At 37.7% G+C, this 15,987-nt stretch overlaps 2 protein-coding genes across 2 annotated transcripts in view; one reads left to right on the top strand and one right to left on the bottom strand.

The window, feature by feature from the left end:
• endos (endosulfine alpha) overlaps window positions 1–15,962 on the top strand; it is a 62,842-nt gene extending 46,880 nt beyond the window's left edge. Inside the window, exon 3 of the mRNA XM_090406509.1 lies at window positions 14,701–15,962. Coding sequence (XP_090262635.1) covers window positions 14,701–14,877 — 177 coding nt within the window. The 3' untranslated portion in view covers window positions 14,878–15,962. The remainder of the gene's footprint in view (window positions 1–14,700) is intronic.
• Cbp80 (Nuclear cap-binding protein subunit 1) overlaps window positions 1–15,987 on the bottom strand; it is a 462,862-nt gene that overhangs the window by 8,933 nt on the left and 437,942 nt on the right. The window lies entirely within an intron of this gene.

The raw sequence follows: 15,987 nt of genomic DNA, 5'->3' as shown, positions 1-15,987 counted from the left end.
ATTTATCCCAATTATCGTGGATTTGATAATCGAGGTATTCCTGTACAGCTGATTCTCTTTTTAGATGGCTTTTTTTTTTTACATGATTTTGAGATAGCACAGTTTAGAAAACAAGCAATTCTATTTTTACATGGTATATTTTGATTTAATATGGTACAAATGGCGTTTATTTTTAAAATTTCTGTTTGAATTCAGTTCTGTTAAAAAGGGTATTTCCATTATAATTATCATTTCCTAGAATGGTACATATGTACTTGAATTTTGGGGAATCCCCTCGATGTTTTAAATATCAGGGATTACTCTACACTACAGAAGAATGTAGACAATTGTGGCAACAACAAAAAAATTAAATTTTTGTAATTACGATTTCCCGAAGTTAAGCCAACAGCTGATCCATTATATTCACTTGCCATTGGTTCCTGGAAGCAGAAGGGTGCTATGCGATTCCTCAAAGTTAACTCTGTTACGGGAGACCCGCCTACATAAAGCTGCTCGGAAGCAGTTAAGCTGTTTGCAAAACAATCATTTCTTCTTTACAATTCGAAATGTTTACACGTTTTGTGTTTTGTTCATGCAATAGTTATACAGGTATGTATTAAATTTCGAAGTTTTGCACGCATGTTAAATTAGTAAAATTAATTATTGATTATTTTCAGATATTTTGATGATGATCATGATGTCAGATAATTCAGTTAGACAGAAGAAAAGAAAAGCTCTTTCTCTAGAAACTAAGATCCAAATTTTAGATCGTTTAGCAGCTGGAGAAGGTTCAACATCCTTAGAGAAATATTTTGGATTGAACAAAGCTACCGTGAGAATGATTAAGAAAAATGAAGAGGCCATTAGAAAATCTGTTCTTTATGGAACAAAATTAGGTGCCAAGTTGTCATTGTATACAAGAGACATTTATAAAAGTGAAGATGAAAAAGGAGGCCTAGTGATGTGGATAGAAGATTGCTCACAAAAAGAAATAGCTTTAGATGGAAATGCCATTAAACAGAAAGCATTACAGTTGTACAAACAGATTCAGGAAAAGGTGCCAACAACATCAAACAACAATTGTGAGTTTTCTGTGAGCACAGGTTGGCTTACAAACTTTCTCAAAAGATACACGCTTCATAATATAAAAATAAAAGAAGTTGCATTTGCAGATTAGCTAGCAGCTAAGGAATTTCTTTCAAATCTGTCCAAAATTATTGAAAGTGGTGGATACACTTCTGATAAAGTTTGGAATGCAAATGAGATTGGCCTTTTTTTCAAAAAAAAAAAAAAATGCCAAGTAGAACTTATATAGTGGAATCACAAAAAAAGTGTCGGTGGCTTTAAAGCAGCTAAGGATTGTGTGACTTATTTTGCAGCGCCTCTTCAGGAGATTGTATATTAAAATCATTACTCATTAATCGATCCCTAAGACTGCAGGCAATGAAAGGTGTGGGTTTTAACATGTTACAAGTGCACTGGAAGGCAAACAAAAAAAGGTTGGGTTGCAAAAGAAATTTTTAATGATTGTTTCCAGAATCAGTGTTTTGTTCCAGAAGTTAAATGCTATTTGATGGGGAAAAAAATCTGGACGTAATGCGCCTAACCATCCTGTTTTAGAACACCCGAATGTGGAATTTTGTTTTCTGCTACCTAATACAACCACTAGACCAGAGTGTGATCGCTGTCTTCAAAACATGCTACATATGAGGGTGGTCTGAAAAGTTCTTGGCCTAATAATGAAAAATGTATAATTTCAAAATTATTTTTAGATAGATTTGAAGAAAAACGCTGACCAGTGAGGAACAATTTTAGTTTTGGGAAGAGATAAAAGTTAGAGACAGCCAAATCTGGGGAATAGGGTGGATGTTTCAACAATTCACAGTGGAAGTCCCTTAATTTTCCCATTCCCAAAAACATCTTTGTGGGTAGGTGCATTGTCCTCATTAAAGATGATTTTTTTTCTTATGCACACTGGTTCTTTTCTCACGAATTTTTTCATCTAGTCTGGTTAAAAGATCGGAATAATATTCCCCAATTATTGTTTTACCCTTTTCAAGATAATTAATAAACAAAATGCCTTTAGCATCCAAAAACACCGATGCCATAACCTTTCCTGCTGATGGAACCGACTTTGTCTTCTTTGGTGCTGAACAACCTGTTTCTGTCCACTGTTTTGACTACTGTTTGGATTCTGGTGTTTAATGGTGAATCCAAGTCTCATCCATAGTAATAAATCAATGCACAGAATCAGTTTTATTCTTGTTAAAATGCTCCAAGCACTGTTTAGAGATTTTCATGCGAATGTGATTTTGATCTGCTGTTAGCAAGCGTGGCACCAATCTTGCACGAAGCTTTTTCATTTGCAATTCTTCGTGCAAAATATATCCTACACGTTCTTTTGAAATACCTATAGTCTCAGCAATTTCACACACTTTGACTCGCCGGTCATCCAATACTATATCGTGCACTTGATCAATGATTTCTGTTGTTGCACTTTTTTAATATCCTTCATGTGGATTATCTTCAAGGCTGGTATGGCCATGTTTAAACTCGGCAGCCATTTCTTAATTGTTCAAAATGAACGAGAAGAGTGCACATATACTTTTATGAACTTCGAATGAATTTCTTTTGGCGTTAAACCTTCTACAAAGAATTTTATAATTGCACAATACTCAATTTTATTAATTTCAAGGGATACAGACAACACTTTTGTTTCAGACAGCTGTATAAAACAAACCACAGCGGAACCTCGGTTGTCAAACATAATTCATTCCTAAAGCTGTTCGGGAACCAATTTCTTTGAAAACTGAAACCATTTCCCCTACGAATTAATGTAAAATGGATTAATTCGTTCCTGAACTCCAGATGATTGCTTATTTAAACCTTTATACCAGTACTTCATGCATAAAATCTTACACAAAAAGAATAAATGCAATAAATACTGTATTTTCCGGTGTATAATATGCACTTTTTTACCTTAAAAATTCATCTTAAAAATGGGGTGCATCTTATATAATGAAGGTAAAGATTGTTTCCTCTTTTCAAAGTCATACGCCCCCTTTTATGTTCCAAGATCTTTGTAGGCAGTTAATGGTGGAATCAAATTGATGCTTGACCTTCACGTGACTTCTAGCGCGTCATTGGCTAAGAACGGGGAGTCCCTATTCAAGTTTCATAATATCTTATCCGAGTAATCAATTACCAATGTTTATCAGTATTGAGTTGATGTGGTGAGATATTTTGTGTTCAGTTTGATATTTCCCCATAGATTTTAGTGATGGAAAAAAACAGGCGACATTCATATACTTCAAGTTACAAATTGCAGGTGGTAAAATATGCAGAAGAACCTGAGAATAGGGAAGCTGAAAGACATTTTGGACCTTCGCCTACAGAAAAAGTTTTTTTTAGGTTTTTTCCAGAAAATTGTATTAAATTTCTTGGGTGCGTCTTATACATAGGGAGCGTCTTATACACTGGAAAATACGGTAGATAAAATATGGAAGAAAATTTAATTTCACTTGAACTATACAGTGGAGACTTGATGACATAAGTGGAAGGAGTCCCCTTCCATAAAACATCAAAAAAAAAAAAAAACCCAGAAGGACAGTTATTTGTCCTTCTGGGTTTTTTTTCTCTTTTCTGTCTCTTGGCACCACTTGACTCTGCTTGAGACACACTGGGCCTCTGTCTCACTAAAAACCTGTCCACTGAGATTTGTTTGTTTTTGCCTGCGTTTTAAAATGTTTCTGAAGTGAGACATGGCACTGTTATTGAAAAGGTTTATGATGTGATTTGCTACAGCTTTGTCAGAGTGATATCTTTCCACAAAACTTTGCACTCACCCCATTTCACACATTTCATTGATCAAAGAACTAAGAACATCATCCCTTCCTTCCTCTGTCTCTGAAGACATTTCCTCCACCACCGTCTTTTGCTTGTCCTTCTGAAGGTGTTCCAGTTCTTCCATAGTGAGCTCATTCCTGTGGTCCTCCTGTAACTCCTCCACAGCAGCATTGTCAACTTCCAAGCCCATGCTTTTGCCCAGAGATGCAATATTATTGACAACAGCAAAATACTCTGCCTCAAAGCCCTGAATGTCTCTGTCTGCTACACAGTCTGGCCACAATTTCCTCCAGGCCGAGTTCATGGTCCTGTAAGTCACTTGCGCCCAGGCTTTGTTAAGGATACTTAAGCAATGGAGAATGTTGAAGTGATTTTTCCAGAATTCTCTGAGTGTTAGTTCTGTGTCAGAGGTCACTTCAAAACACCTTTGAAACAGTGCTTTGGTGTAGAGTTTCTTAAAGTTCGAAATGACCTGCTGGTCCAAGGGGTGGATTAGAGAAGTTGTGTTAGGGGGCAGAAACTTCATTGTGATAAAATCAAACTCCTCCAATAACTTGTCCTCCAAGCCTGGAGTGTGAGCAGGAGCATTGTCTATCACAAGAAGGCATTTAATTGGCAAATTTTTTTCTCGGAGGTATTTTCTCATACTTGGGCAAAGACTTCATGGATCCACTCAATTAAAAATTGCTTGGTTACCCAAGCCTTACTATTAGCCCTCCACATAACAGACAATTTACTTTTCATCACATTATTTTTCTTAAACGGCCTCAGATTCTCAGAGTGGTACACAAGCAGTGGCTTGACCTTGAAGTCCCCCACTTGCGGAACACATAGCAGAAGAGTCAGCCAATCCTTCGTTGGTTTGTGTCCTGGCAATGCTTTTTCCTCCTGACTGATGTAGGTCCTCTTTGGCAGCTTTTTCCAAAATAGGCCAGTTTCATCACTGTTGAACACTTGTTGGAGAAGAAAACCCTCAGCCTTTACATAGTCACTAAATTCTTGCACGTATTTCTCAGGAGCCTCCCTATGCCTAACCACACTATGTATGCCACTTCTCCTCTTAAATATTTCGAACCACCCTCTACTTTGAATGCATCAGTATCAGCACTCGTACCAGGGTTTTTCTTTAACAGGTCATCATGTAATTGCCTCGCTTTTTCACAAATTATAGCCTCAGAAACACTATCACCAGCTATTTCTCGTTTATCCAAATCAGCAATAATTTTTCCACCTCTGCCGTCTTTGATCTTTGTTTAGTAAGAACTTTCACTCCTCTGGCAACATCAGCTCCCTTGATCATCTCTTTATTTTTGAGTATTGTACAGATTTTGCCATAGCAAGATCCGAGACACTAACGCCATTTTCATGTTTGGATATAATTTCTTTTTTTCACCTCTATCGTGGTTCTAACAAGTTTTCTTTTCACTTTGCTGCTATCACTATCCTTCTTCAGCCCCATGGTGGCTTATTTAATAATAATTCATGAAAAAACAACAAAACACAAAGAAAATCAAGAAAAAGCACTGCAAATTCGAGCAGTATATGCACTGAGTGGAGACTGCCACCTAACTGGCATTCTCCCTCTTTACATCTCAGCACATGGTTGCCAGTTTGCCTGTTCGGGAACCGATTTGTTCCAGATGAGGGTCGTTCGACAACTGAGATTCCACTGTACTTGATAGAATGACTTGCAATTTCACATGGATGTTTATGACAGATGTACTAACTTAGAAAAAAAAAATCTTGCTGATAGTGTTGTCGTTTATAGTCAAGGCCAAGAACTTTTCAGACCACTCTCGCGAGAACATTCCAATACATTTTGGATAAACTAGACAATTATTGATTGGCAAAATGTGGAAATAAGGCATCAAAGGACATCGTACATGTGAGGTAGATCAAAGACTGGAGGAAGGGTATTAAGGAGGGATGTGGATATAAGAAACAGATGTAGAATATACTTTGAAGAGATTTTGAATGAAGAAAATGCAAGGACTCACAGAGAAGATGGGAGCCTTATGAGGGGATGGTGCAGAACATTAGTAGAGTGGAAGTGAAGGAGGCCATAAAGAGGATGAAGAATGGAAAATCGGTGGGCCATGACAGGATCCCAGTGGAGGCATGGAGGGCACTGGGAGATGAGGGAATTGACCTGCTGTGGGACCTGTTAATAAAAGTTTGTCAACAGGAAAATATACCCGAGGAATAGAGGGAAAGTACTCTTGTCCCCACCTACAAGAGTAAAGGGGATGCACAAGACTAAGAATTACAGAAGAATAAAGTTGATGTCCCACACAATGAAAATCCTAGAGAGGGTTCTTGATGGAAGGCTGAGGAAGGAAGTGAAGATTGCAAAGGAGCAATTTGGCTTCATGCCTGGTCGATGGACGACAGATGCTATCTTTGGGTTACGGCAGATGGTGGAAAAGTTTCGAGAGAAGCAACGGGAGCTACATCTGGTATTTATTGATCTGGAGAAAGCATATGATAGACTGCCAAGGCAAGAAGTCTAGAGGTGTCTGAGGGAGAAGAAGGTACCGGAGAAATATGTCAGGCTGGTGCAGGAGATGTACAGAAATGTGAAGACAAGAGTTCGGACCTGCCTAGGAGAGACAGAAAGTTTTCCAGTGACAGTTGGCTTGCATCAAGTGTCAGCGTTAAGTCCTTTCCTGTTTACTGTTATGATGGAGGAGGCGAGAGAAGATGTGCCTTGGACTATGTTGTATGCAGAGGACATTGTGATCTGTGCAGAATCAAGAGAAGAAGTGGCAGCTAAACTGGAAAGTTGGAGAAAAGTACTGGAAGAGAGAGGTATGAGACTGAGCAGAAGTAAGACAGAGCATGTGTGTTGCAAAGTGGATGGCAGCCAGGAGACAGAGCTGGAAGGAAATGTCATCAGGAGGAAGGTTAGTGACTTTAGATACTTAGGTTCAACATTGAAAGAGGATGGTGAGGCTGAGAAGGAAGTAGGATGCAGGATACAAGCAGGATGGAGGAACTAGAGAGAGAGAGAGAGAAAGAGATGGCTGTAGTGCTATGCGATAAGAGGGTGCTGATCAATCTAAAAGGCAAAATCTACACAGTAGTGAGACCAGCTATGATGTATGCTATGGAAACTGTGGCCCTGAGGAAAAATAACATCAGCAGGATGGAGGTAGCGGAGATGAGAATGCTTAGGTGGATGTGCGGTGTGACCAGAAAGGATCGTCTGAGAAATGACTATGTAAGGGGAACGGTGAAAGTAGCGAACTTAAGAGCAAAGATATAGGAGGCAAGGTTGACATGGTTTGGTCATGTGATGAGTATGTGGGAAGAAAGGTCATGCAGATAGATGTGCAGGGGAGGAGGAAGCACAGGCAGCCAAAGAAGAGATGGAGAGAGAGATGGTGGAGGAGGACCTGAGGATGAAGAACTTAGATGTGGCTACAGCCCAAGACAGGAGGTTGTGGAGGAGACTCACTACAAACAATGACCCTACTTAAGTGGAACAAGCTGCAGAAGAAGAACACTGAAACCATATGTTCTTATTTCAGGAAAGTGTCTCTTATACATGTTTCTAAATGGACCAAATGGAGAAGGCTGATCAGTGTTTATGAAAACTACATTGTGTTGGAAAGAAGTTTGCTTTCTAAATACCAGAGAAGCCTTGTATTTACCATTTTTTTTCCAAGACCTTACAAAGACAGCTAGTCAGAGCAATGGAACAATAAATGTTGGCCTGGGCTGGGTCCTTGCCTGGCTTTGGGATAATAATCACAATCGACTTATGCCAGTAGTCCAGAAACTGCCTCTGTAAATATTCTGTTGTATAGTAAGAGAAGGAGATCCATAGAAGATGAGGATAAGTGCTTTATCATCTCATAATGTATGTCATCAGGGCCAACTGCACTAGGGCAAGAGGAGAAAGTCCTCTTTTAGCTCCTTAACAAATGCCTGATTATACAGCTCAATTCCTTTGGTACAAAAGTATAGCCGTTGTTGTTCTTCCAAAATTAAAAAAAAAAAATCAGGAGAAACAAAACTGTTGCTGAGATCCTGGCAAAGTTTACTCTCTATGTTTCTGTAATAGCTTTGGGATCATTACATCTATTATGTTCCAAAGTAGACAAAATGATGGGTTCTGTACTACCTTTCATCTTCCAGATTTTGCACTGGTTGCGGAGCATTAAATGATGTAAATTTAATGCTTTGGCTTGAGCATGTTTAAATGCTATTGTTTGTTGTGGTAGGATTATCTATGAAATATATCCCATGCTTTGCTCTATCTTGGCTGCTTGATACTTGTTTCCATCCACCAAGGCTACGGATGGAGTGGAAATTGGAATGATGTTTTTGGAATTGCTGTGGTGGCTGCATAGACAATACAGTCTGTGACGTACTTCACTGCTTCATCATTAGGTATTTGGTTGCCTTTTCAGTATTAAATTTTGCAAGAATGGAAAATGTATTCCAATCAGTCTGGTTCATTTTCCACATGGGCATCTGTGTAGGACATGGTTCCTATGAAGACATTGTGCTGATAAGAAGAAAATTGTCACTTCCATATATGGTTTCATCAACATCCCATGTGAGCAGTGGAAAAAAGGCAGGAGAGCAGATTGTAAGATAGATTGCTGAATAAGAGTGGATAGGCATGTGGAAGAAGGCATATCTACTCTATTATTAATAAGGGAGAGGTCATAGTTGTCGAGCATTCACTCAATGATATGACCTCTTATAGTCATGTGGGTACTACCCTACAGAGTGTGTTATGCCCATTAAAATCACTCATTAGGAGTATGGGCTGAGGCAGTTGCAATAAGAGATTATCGAGTTCCATTTCATTTAATTCAGAACTTGGTGGAAATATATTGAGTATTAATCACAGTATGCTTAGAAACCCCACAGATAGGCAGATTACTACTGCTTCCAGAGCAGCAGTAGGGCTGAACATAATGGAATGGAGTATGACTGCCCACAAGAATAGCTACTACATCATGATCAGAAACATCTGTAGTTCTGTCCTTTTGTACAAGCAAGATATTCCTGAAGGTAGAGTACTGACTGAGTTTTAAATGTTTCATGCAGATTGAAACAAAAAGGTTTGTTTCTGGAGCAGGTGCTTGATATCACTGATATTCTGTCAAAACTCACGACAATTCCATTGAAAAATTTTCCTATTTAGGCTTTGCAGGCTTGTCTGATGGCTTACCCTTGTTGGGCTTATATTTCTCATTAGATTTTGGGAGATATGGATGACCAGTGTCTATCTCCTCTGAAAAATATCCAATACATCTTTCGATGTGTCAGGATCATTGGGTTTGTTCAAGTGACTTTCAGTGAATGAGAATATTTTTGAAGTAGGGCCATACATCGCGAGATTGTGTTGAGAACAGAGAAGCAGTCACGATCGTAAAGTTCAGATATGGTGGAATTGACATGTGAGTTTGAGATTTCTTTAAAAGAAATGAATTTAGGAACAAGATCATAGAATTTACAATGTTTGAGAAATAAATTGATGTTTATCCAATTTTCTGTGTAAATCTGATATTTTTGTAGGTTGCCTCATCATAAAGGTCATAATGACAGTGTTTTCTTAATTTAAAGTGATGGATCAGATTCTTTAAAGAAGTTCCTGAACCATCACAACAAATACCCATAGAATATGTATAATTTACCCCGGAATTGGAGTTAATGGTTCTCTTGTTCTTCGACGTCAAACTCACTTATGTGTCAGAAAAACTGAAGATCTCTAGAGAAAATCCACATATACCAACAGATACAGCAATGTGCAATCTCATCGCTATCTGCCCCAAAAGCTAGACCTCATTTGTACATTAGGTAAATATCCTTGCTTCCTCCTCAGTGAAGAAGAGACCACCAAGGAACTAGTTTCTCCTTACAACCTTTCAGAAAAACAGTTAGTGTAAACAGACTGTGCGCAAGCTCCTTTTTTTAATCACCTGCTCACCATACTGAAGATAATACTGATGTAAAAGGCTTTATATCTCTACTGTATATCAGCTCAGTTTCACCAAAGTTAGCTGAAATTCTCAAGAAATTTAAAATATGAACTTATTTTACTCCTCCACCCAAACTCTGTTCCTTTCTTAGTACACCTAAAACAAAATATGATAGCCAAAAGTATCCAAGAATTAACCATCTTTGGTGTAACTGCAGTGTGTCCTATTTTGGTCAGATAGAGAAATCCATTCAGTTTCATATGGAAGAACGTGATAGATGTCACCTATGCAGAGCTAGGACCAACATACTACAAGGGTGGTCTGAAAAGTTCTAGACCTAACGATGACAAAACGAATTTATAATTTCAAAATTATTTTTATTTTTCAACATAATTTCCCTTAAGACTAATACGTTTATTCCAGCGATGCTCCCGCGTCATTATGCTGTCCCTGCAGTGGTTCTCGGTGAGATCTGCAAAATATCCCTGTACAGCTGCAATCACCTCTTGATTCGAAGAAAAACACTGACCAGGGAGGAAGAGTTTTAGGTAGAGATAGAAGTCAGAGGGATCCAAATCTGGAAATAGGGTGGATGTTCCAACAATTCATAAGTAGATCCTTTAATTTTCCCATTGCCAAAACACCTTTGTGGGTAGGTGCATTGTCCTGATGAAAGATGATTTTATTCTTCTGCAAACCGGGTCATTTCTCATGAATTTTTTTGTCTACTCTGGTTAAAAGATTGGAATAATATTCCCGGTTATTGTTTTAATTAATAAAATAATTATTTTATAAATAATTATTGTAAACAAAATAATTAACAAAATGCCTTTTGCATCCCAAAACAACGATGCTATAACTTTTCCTGCTGATGGAACTGACTTTGTCTTCTTTGGTGGTGAACTACCAGCTTCTGTCCACTCTTTTGACTTCTGTTTGGATTCTGGTGAATCCAAGTCTCATCCATAGTAATAAATCGATGCACAAAATCAGTTTTATTCTTGTTAAAACGGTCCAATCACAGTTCAGAGATTTTCATGCAAGTGCGTTTTTGATCTGCTGTGAGCAAGCAGGCACCCATCTTGCGCAAAGCTTTTTCGTGCAAAATATATCCTACATGTTATTTTGAAATGCCTATAGTCTCAGCAATTTCACGCACTTTAACTCGCCAGTCATCCAATACCATATTGTGCACTTGATCAACGATTTCTGGTGTTGTTACACTTTTTGGACGTCCTTCACGTGGATCATTTTCAAAGCTGGTATGGCCACATTTAAACTTGGCAGCCCATTTCTTAATTGTCAAAAACGGAGGAGAAGAATGCCCATAAACTTTTATGAACTTCGAATGAATTTCTTTTGGCATTAAATCTTCTTTTACAAAGAATTTTATAACCACACAATACTCAGTTTTATTCATTTCAAGGAAAACAGACAACACTTTTGATTCAGACAGCTGCAAAACAAACTGCATGATAGAATGACTTGCAATTTCACATGAATTCTTATGACAGATATACCAACTTATAAAAAAAAAAAAAAAAAAAAAAAAATCGTGCCGATTATGCTGCCTTCCATGGTCGAGGCCGAGAACTTTTCATACCACTCTCGTATATAATCATGTTTTTGATTCTGTCATTCATCCAGTGATCTGGAACAATTTAAAAAACATTTTTAGATGATATGATCAGCTGGAGAGAAGAATTTTGGAATTCTTCAGATGAACTGGATTGTCTTCAGTCCAGTCCATCTTAACACTAACCTTAACTATAATCTATCTCACTGTGTCTCTTTGGCTATTCAACTTTGGCGTATATGAGATCATGCCTGCGTGAATATGCTCAAGAATACCGTTGGCATCAAGAACACCTTCAGATGTCAACAATACATTTTCAAGTTATTTTTTAGCTGTTGTTCTCTTGTAATGTATATTTGGTATTTCTCTTTTCATGTTAAGCACCCATTGAAGTCTTCTAAGAAGACAAAATATTTGTGTGTTCAAATAAATTTTTTTTTTCTATTTTGGTATCTAGTAATCATTAAATTTCTTTGTCGTACAGCAGAGTAAATTCCTTATTATCAAAACACACACACACACATACAATGTTGACAAAATTATCTAGACACCTTACATGCCATGGAAATTTTGGATCTAATCAAATGCAGATAATCAGGGAGTGTGTGCATGGATCTGGAAATAAAAGGTGGTGTGTGTTGCATGTTTTGCACTGTACTCGATGTCAAGATGTCACACTCAGGTGAACTGACAGACTTTCAACATGGGATGGTAGTGGCATGTGACATCAATGGTCTTTCTCTTTGTGACATTGCTACCCATCTCAGTATACTGAAATCCATTGTTCCATATGTCATTCATAGATGGAAAGTTGATTGTGTAGCCACAGCAGGAAAATGTCCTGGGAGGCCACTGGCCAAGCTCTTTCTCAAAATGTTTGAGCATCCTACAAGTCATCAGCAGCAGACCATTGAGTCAACCTGGAAAATGCTACAGGGACGCCTGTCAGCACTAGACCTACCTACCTTCAGAGCATAGCATAGCTTAGGTTACCATGGTAGAGCCACTGTGAACAAGCCACACATAATCCCCTCCTCTCAATGCCAAATGACGATGTTTGGACTAGTGTCTTTCACACTGTTCCTGGACTGTAGATAATTGGAAAAGGGTTTTGTGGAGCAACAAATCACACTTTCAAATGTTTTACTCTGATGGTTGTTTGGATCTGGAGATTACCTGGGGAACATTTCTGTCAGGTCTGCATAATTCCAACTGTCAAGTTTGGTGAAGGCTCAGTAATGATATATGGGTGGTTAAGTTGGATGGGGCTTGGTCTCTTGGTGCACGTGCCCAAAACCATGATGTCTGATGGCTACATGGACAACCTGAACAACTTCATGCTTCTAGTGCTGGGTGTAAGCACTTCGATAGTGATCCTTGTTTCATCACGACAATGCTTCATGTCATACTGTACTGCATGTCAGAGACTGGTTTCCACAAAACAACATTGAAGTGTATGATTGGCCAGCTCATAGTCCAGATCTCAACCCCATTGAAGATCTTTGGGACATATTAGAATTCTGAATTCGCTCCAGTCCACAGCAGCATTCACCAGTAATGGAGTAGCTTTGTTCGAGCAATGGAAGAATATTCCTGTTGTGATGAATCAGAAATTGGTTGAAAGCATGCCCAGAACGGTAGTTGCTGTCATCATTCAGGCCAAAGGTGGTGCCACTCAGTACTTAGAAATGTAATTAAAACATGACACACACACATACACACACACAGAACAGCTTGGAGGAGAGGAATACTCAGGACTTGGAAGTCTTAAAGACCAGAATAGTATTATAGCACTTCTTGGTGGAGAAAGGTGAGCTTTGCCTTTTCTCTGTTGGAGGAGGAGAACGGATGCTGCCAAGAGGATCAACTTTGTGTTCAGGGCAAAATGTGGATGGGTATAAGATGCATCTAGTGGACATGATGAGGGTCCAGAAGACTTGTCATTTGACCAGGAGGTATCTTTTCTGTGATTTGTGTTTGCTACTGGTCGTTTTGCAGTTGTTTTGTGCTGCAGTGCAGGCTGAGTGGAAACCTGCAGTTCTAGCTTTGCATTGCCTGTGATGACATGCCAATTTTTTTTTTCTTTGACTTCCTTGGCACTCATAAGACCAAGGTTAGGATAAATGGTCTGGGGGTTTGAAGGCCTTCATTCCAGTAAGAATTATCAGTTATTTAGTGGGAGCAGGTATTTTTATCAGAAGAGCAAAAATTGCAGGCCCAAGGAAGGAGTGGTAGGAGAATAGATCTCATACCATTCTGTATCATCATAGTGCCAAAGGATGTGAGACAGATTGGCTGGATGAAAGATGTTTTGTAGAACTCGAATGAAGTTATGGCCTAAGTTGCAAAGATGAGAGCAGACATCCATATAATATTTGGAAGGCAAAATGGTTGAGAAAATATCCAGGGAATTGAAAAGATAGAGAATTATCTGGTATTCTAGGCAGGTAGACAATGTGTGATAGATTGTACAAGGCAAACATATTAGCATCTCTAACAGTTAGTTCACTGGAGGACAGTTTGAGCAAGTTTCTAAGGAAGACTATCCAGCTGTTTTGACTACATAAAATCAGTCTTAAAGAACAAATGATGCAAAAATTTAGGTGGTTATCAAAATTTGGATTATGAATGTATATACATAATCCAAATAAATGCAGTAATGAAAATTTTCAGCCAGTGCACATATTAAAAAATAGAGAATGCCAAACCTTGAATCTCTAAGATGATGGCATGATATCTGACAAGTGCACAGGTTTGAACCCCATAGCAGGTTGACTCCTTTTCTGTTTTGGTGGTAAACTTGCTCAGGATGTCATCTATCTGGATAAATGATATTATCTACTTGAGGCATCTTTGAATCTACATATACAGGTTGTTAACTAGAAGTACAGGATGGGGGGGGGTAACATAACACTAGTCTGTGTTTTTTTTATACCTTTCCCGTGTGTGTGTGTGGGAGGGGGGGGGGATCAGGCTCCTTTTTAACAGTGGAGATCATCTATAACTTTTAAAGTGGGATTTATCCCAACCACCTGTTGTTTGCCATCTACTTGGCAAACAACAGGTGGTTGGGATAAATATCTTTTAATTTTTAATTAGAGATACCTTTTTGAACATTGTTCAAAAGGAGGCATTTTGTAATATGATAGAATCACTGGCTTGACTGCTATATTCAATTTAAAAGAATATCTTATGATATGTTAATTTCTTCTCTTCTGTTATTATTAATTTGCCATTTGTCTTAATTTTCAGTAAGGGAAATGTTGCTTAGCAAAAGCAGCATCTCAGCATGGAGCATTTTTTTTAAAGAGAATTTCTTTTCGTGTAAAAATAATGGATAATTATTTTCTAATTTTTCAGCAAAAGTATTTTGACTCTGGTGATTACAATATGGCAAGAGCTAAAGGCCAAAAGCCACGTACAACTCTTCCAATAATGTCTCAGCAGCCAACTGGAGATGCTATCCCTACCCCAGATACTCTACCAACAAGGAAGACATCGATTGTTCAGAGTAAATTAGCTACAGGTTTGTCCTAAAAGTTCAATAACTAGCTTCAGCAAATGCTTAAAATTGCTGTTCAGCCAATTCAGACTCTAGTTATGGGCTAATTATATTCCCATGCAGTCTCCAAAAGTGATTTGTAATTTTGAATACGTTTCCTGCAGTGCACTTGAAAAAAAAAAGTATTAAATATTTTTAGTGGTTTTGAATTTTAATTATGTTAATATAGGAAATTAAGTTGTGTATAATGTGCTATTTTTAAGGAACATTGTACACTTTTAATTCTCTTAAATGTAAAATTTTTATAATATTTTATGATTTGGCCAGTTTTTATTTCATTTATGTAAAATGTCATTTTTGAAAGGAAGGAGGCAAAGCTAATTAAACATGAACTTTTTTGCAGGAGATTGATTATCAAAAATTATAGGAAAATGTGTAATGCATTTATATTTTCGATTTTTAACGATTTACTAAGTTTATATTACAAATTTTCAAAATTATGCAAAAATTCTAATTTTACATTAATTTTTTTCCCCTTGGTACCAGCTTATAGTACTACTGCTGGCATCTGGTAGCCCAGCCTGTAAAATCTTATCTTTTTGACATTAATGTTATTAGCTGCATTACACATTCTGTTATGTCTAGTAAAATTTATGACTTGCTGTTGTGTATAGATATATTTTGTATAAGACTTGAAGTGGTTGCTGGGTTCTGTAGGGAAGTGATTAAAAAAAAAAGGGGGGGGGTATGTTTACTTGTAAATAAAGGCCATGTTTAACAGACAAGAGTTGTTTGTGTTTGTCCATGCTGCAACAACCTGTCCATCTAGGTCTGAGTTACTTTCTTTGGCTTTCACATTGATTTATCAAATCAAAAATTACTCATTCTTCAGTATGTTCTATTTCCCATAAAATTGATTTCGTTCTTACAGAATCCGCAAGAAGCCTAGTAAATCATCCATGCCCTACTCTAAATTTGATTTGGAATATTATTATTAAATAGCACATAGGGATAAATTTTGCCTGATTGACTAATGAATTATATCTATGCCTATCAAACGCACAGCTTGCAAGTATTTATTGTGCTATCAACTTTTAAAGTTTCTTTATTAAATTTTTTATAATTGTTCCATTTCTTTTGTAATT

The sequence above is a fragment of the Typopeltis vanoorti genome, chromosome 16 (assembly GCF_054136105.1).
Source record: "Typopeltis vanoorti isolate ZY-2024b chromosome 16, IOZ_Tvanoo_1.0, whole genome shotgun sequence".
NCBI lineage: Eukaryota > Metazoa > Arthropoda > Arachnida > Uropygi > Thelyphonidae > Typopeltis > Typopeltis vanoorti.
This window is presented reverse-complemented; position numbering and strand designations above follow the sequence as displayed.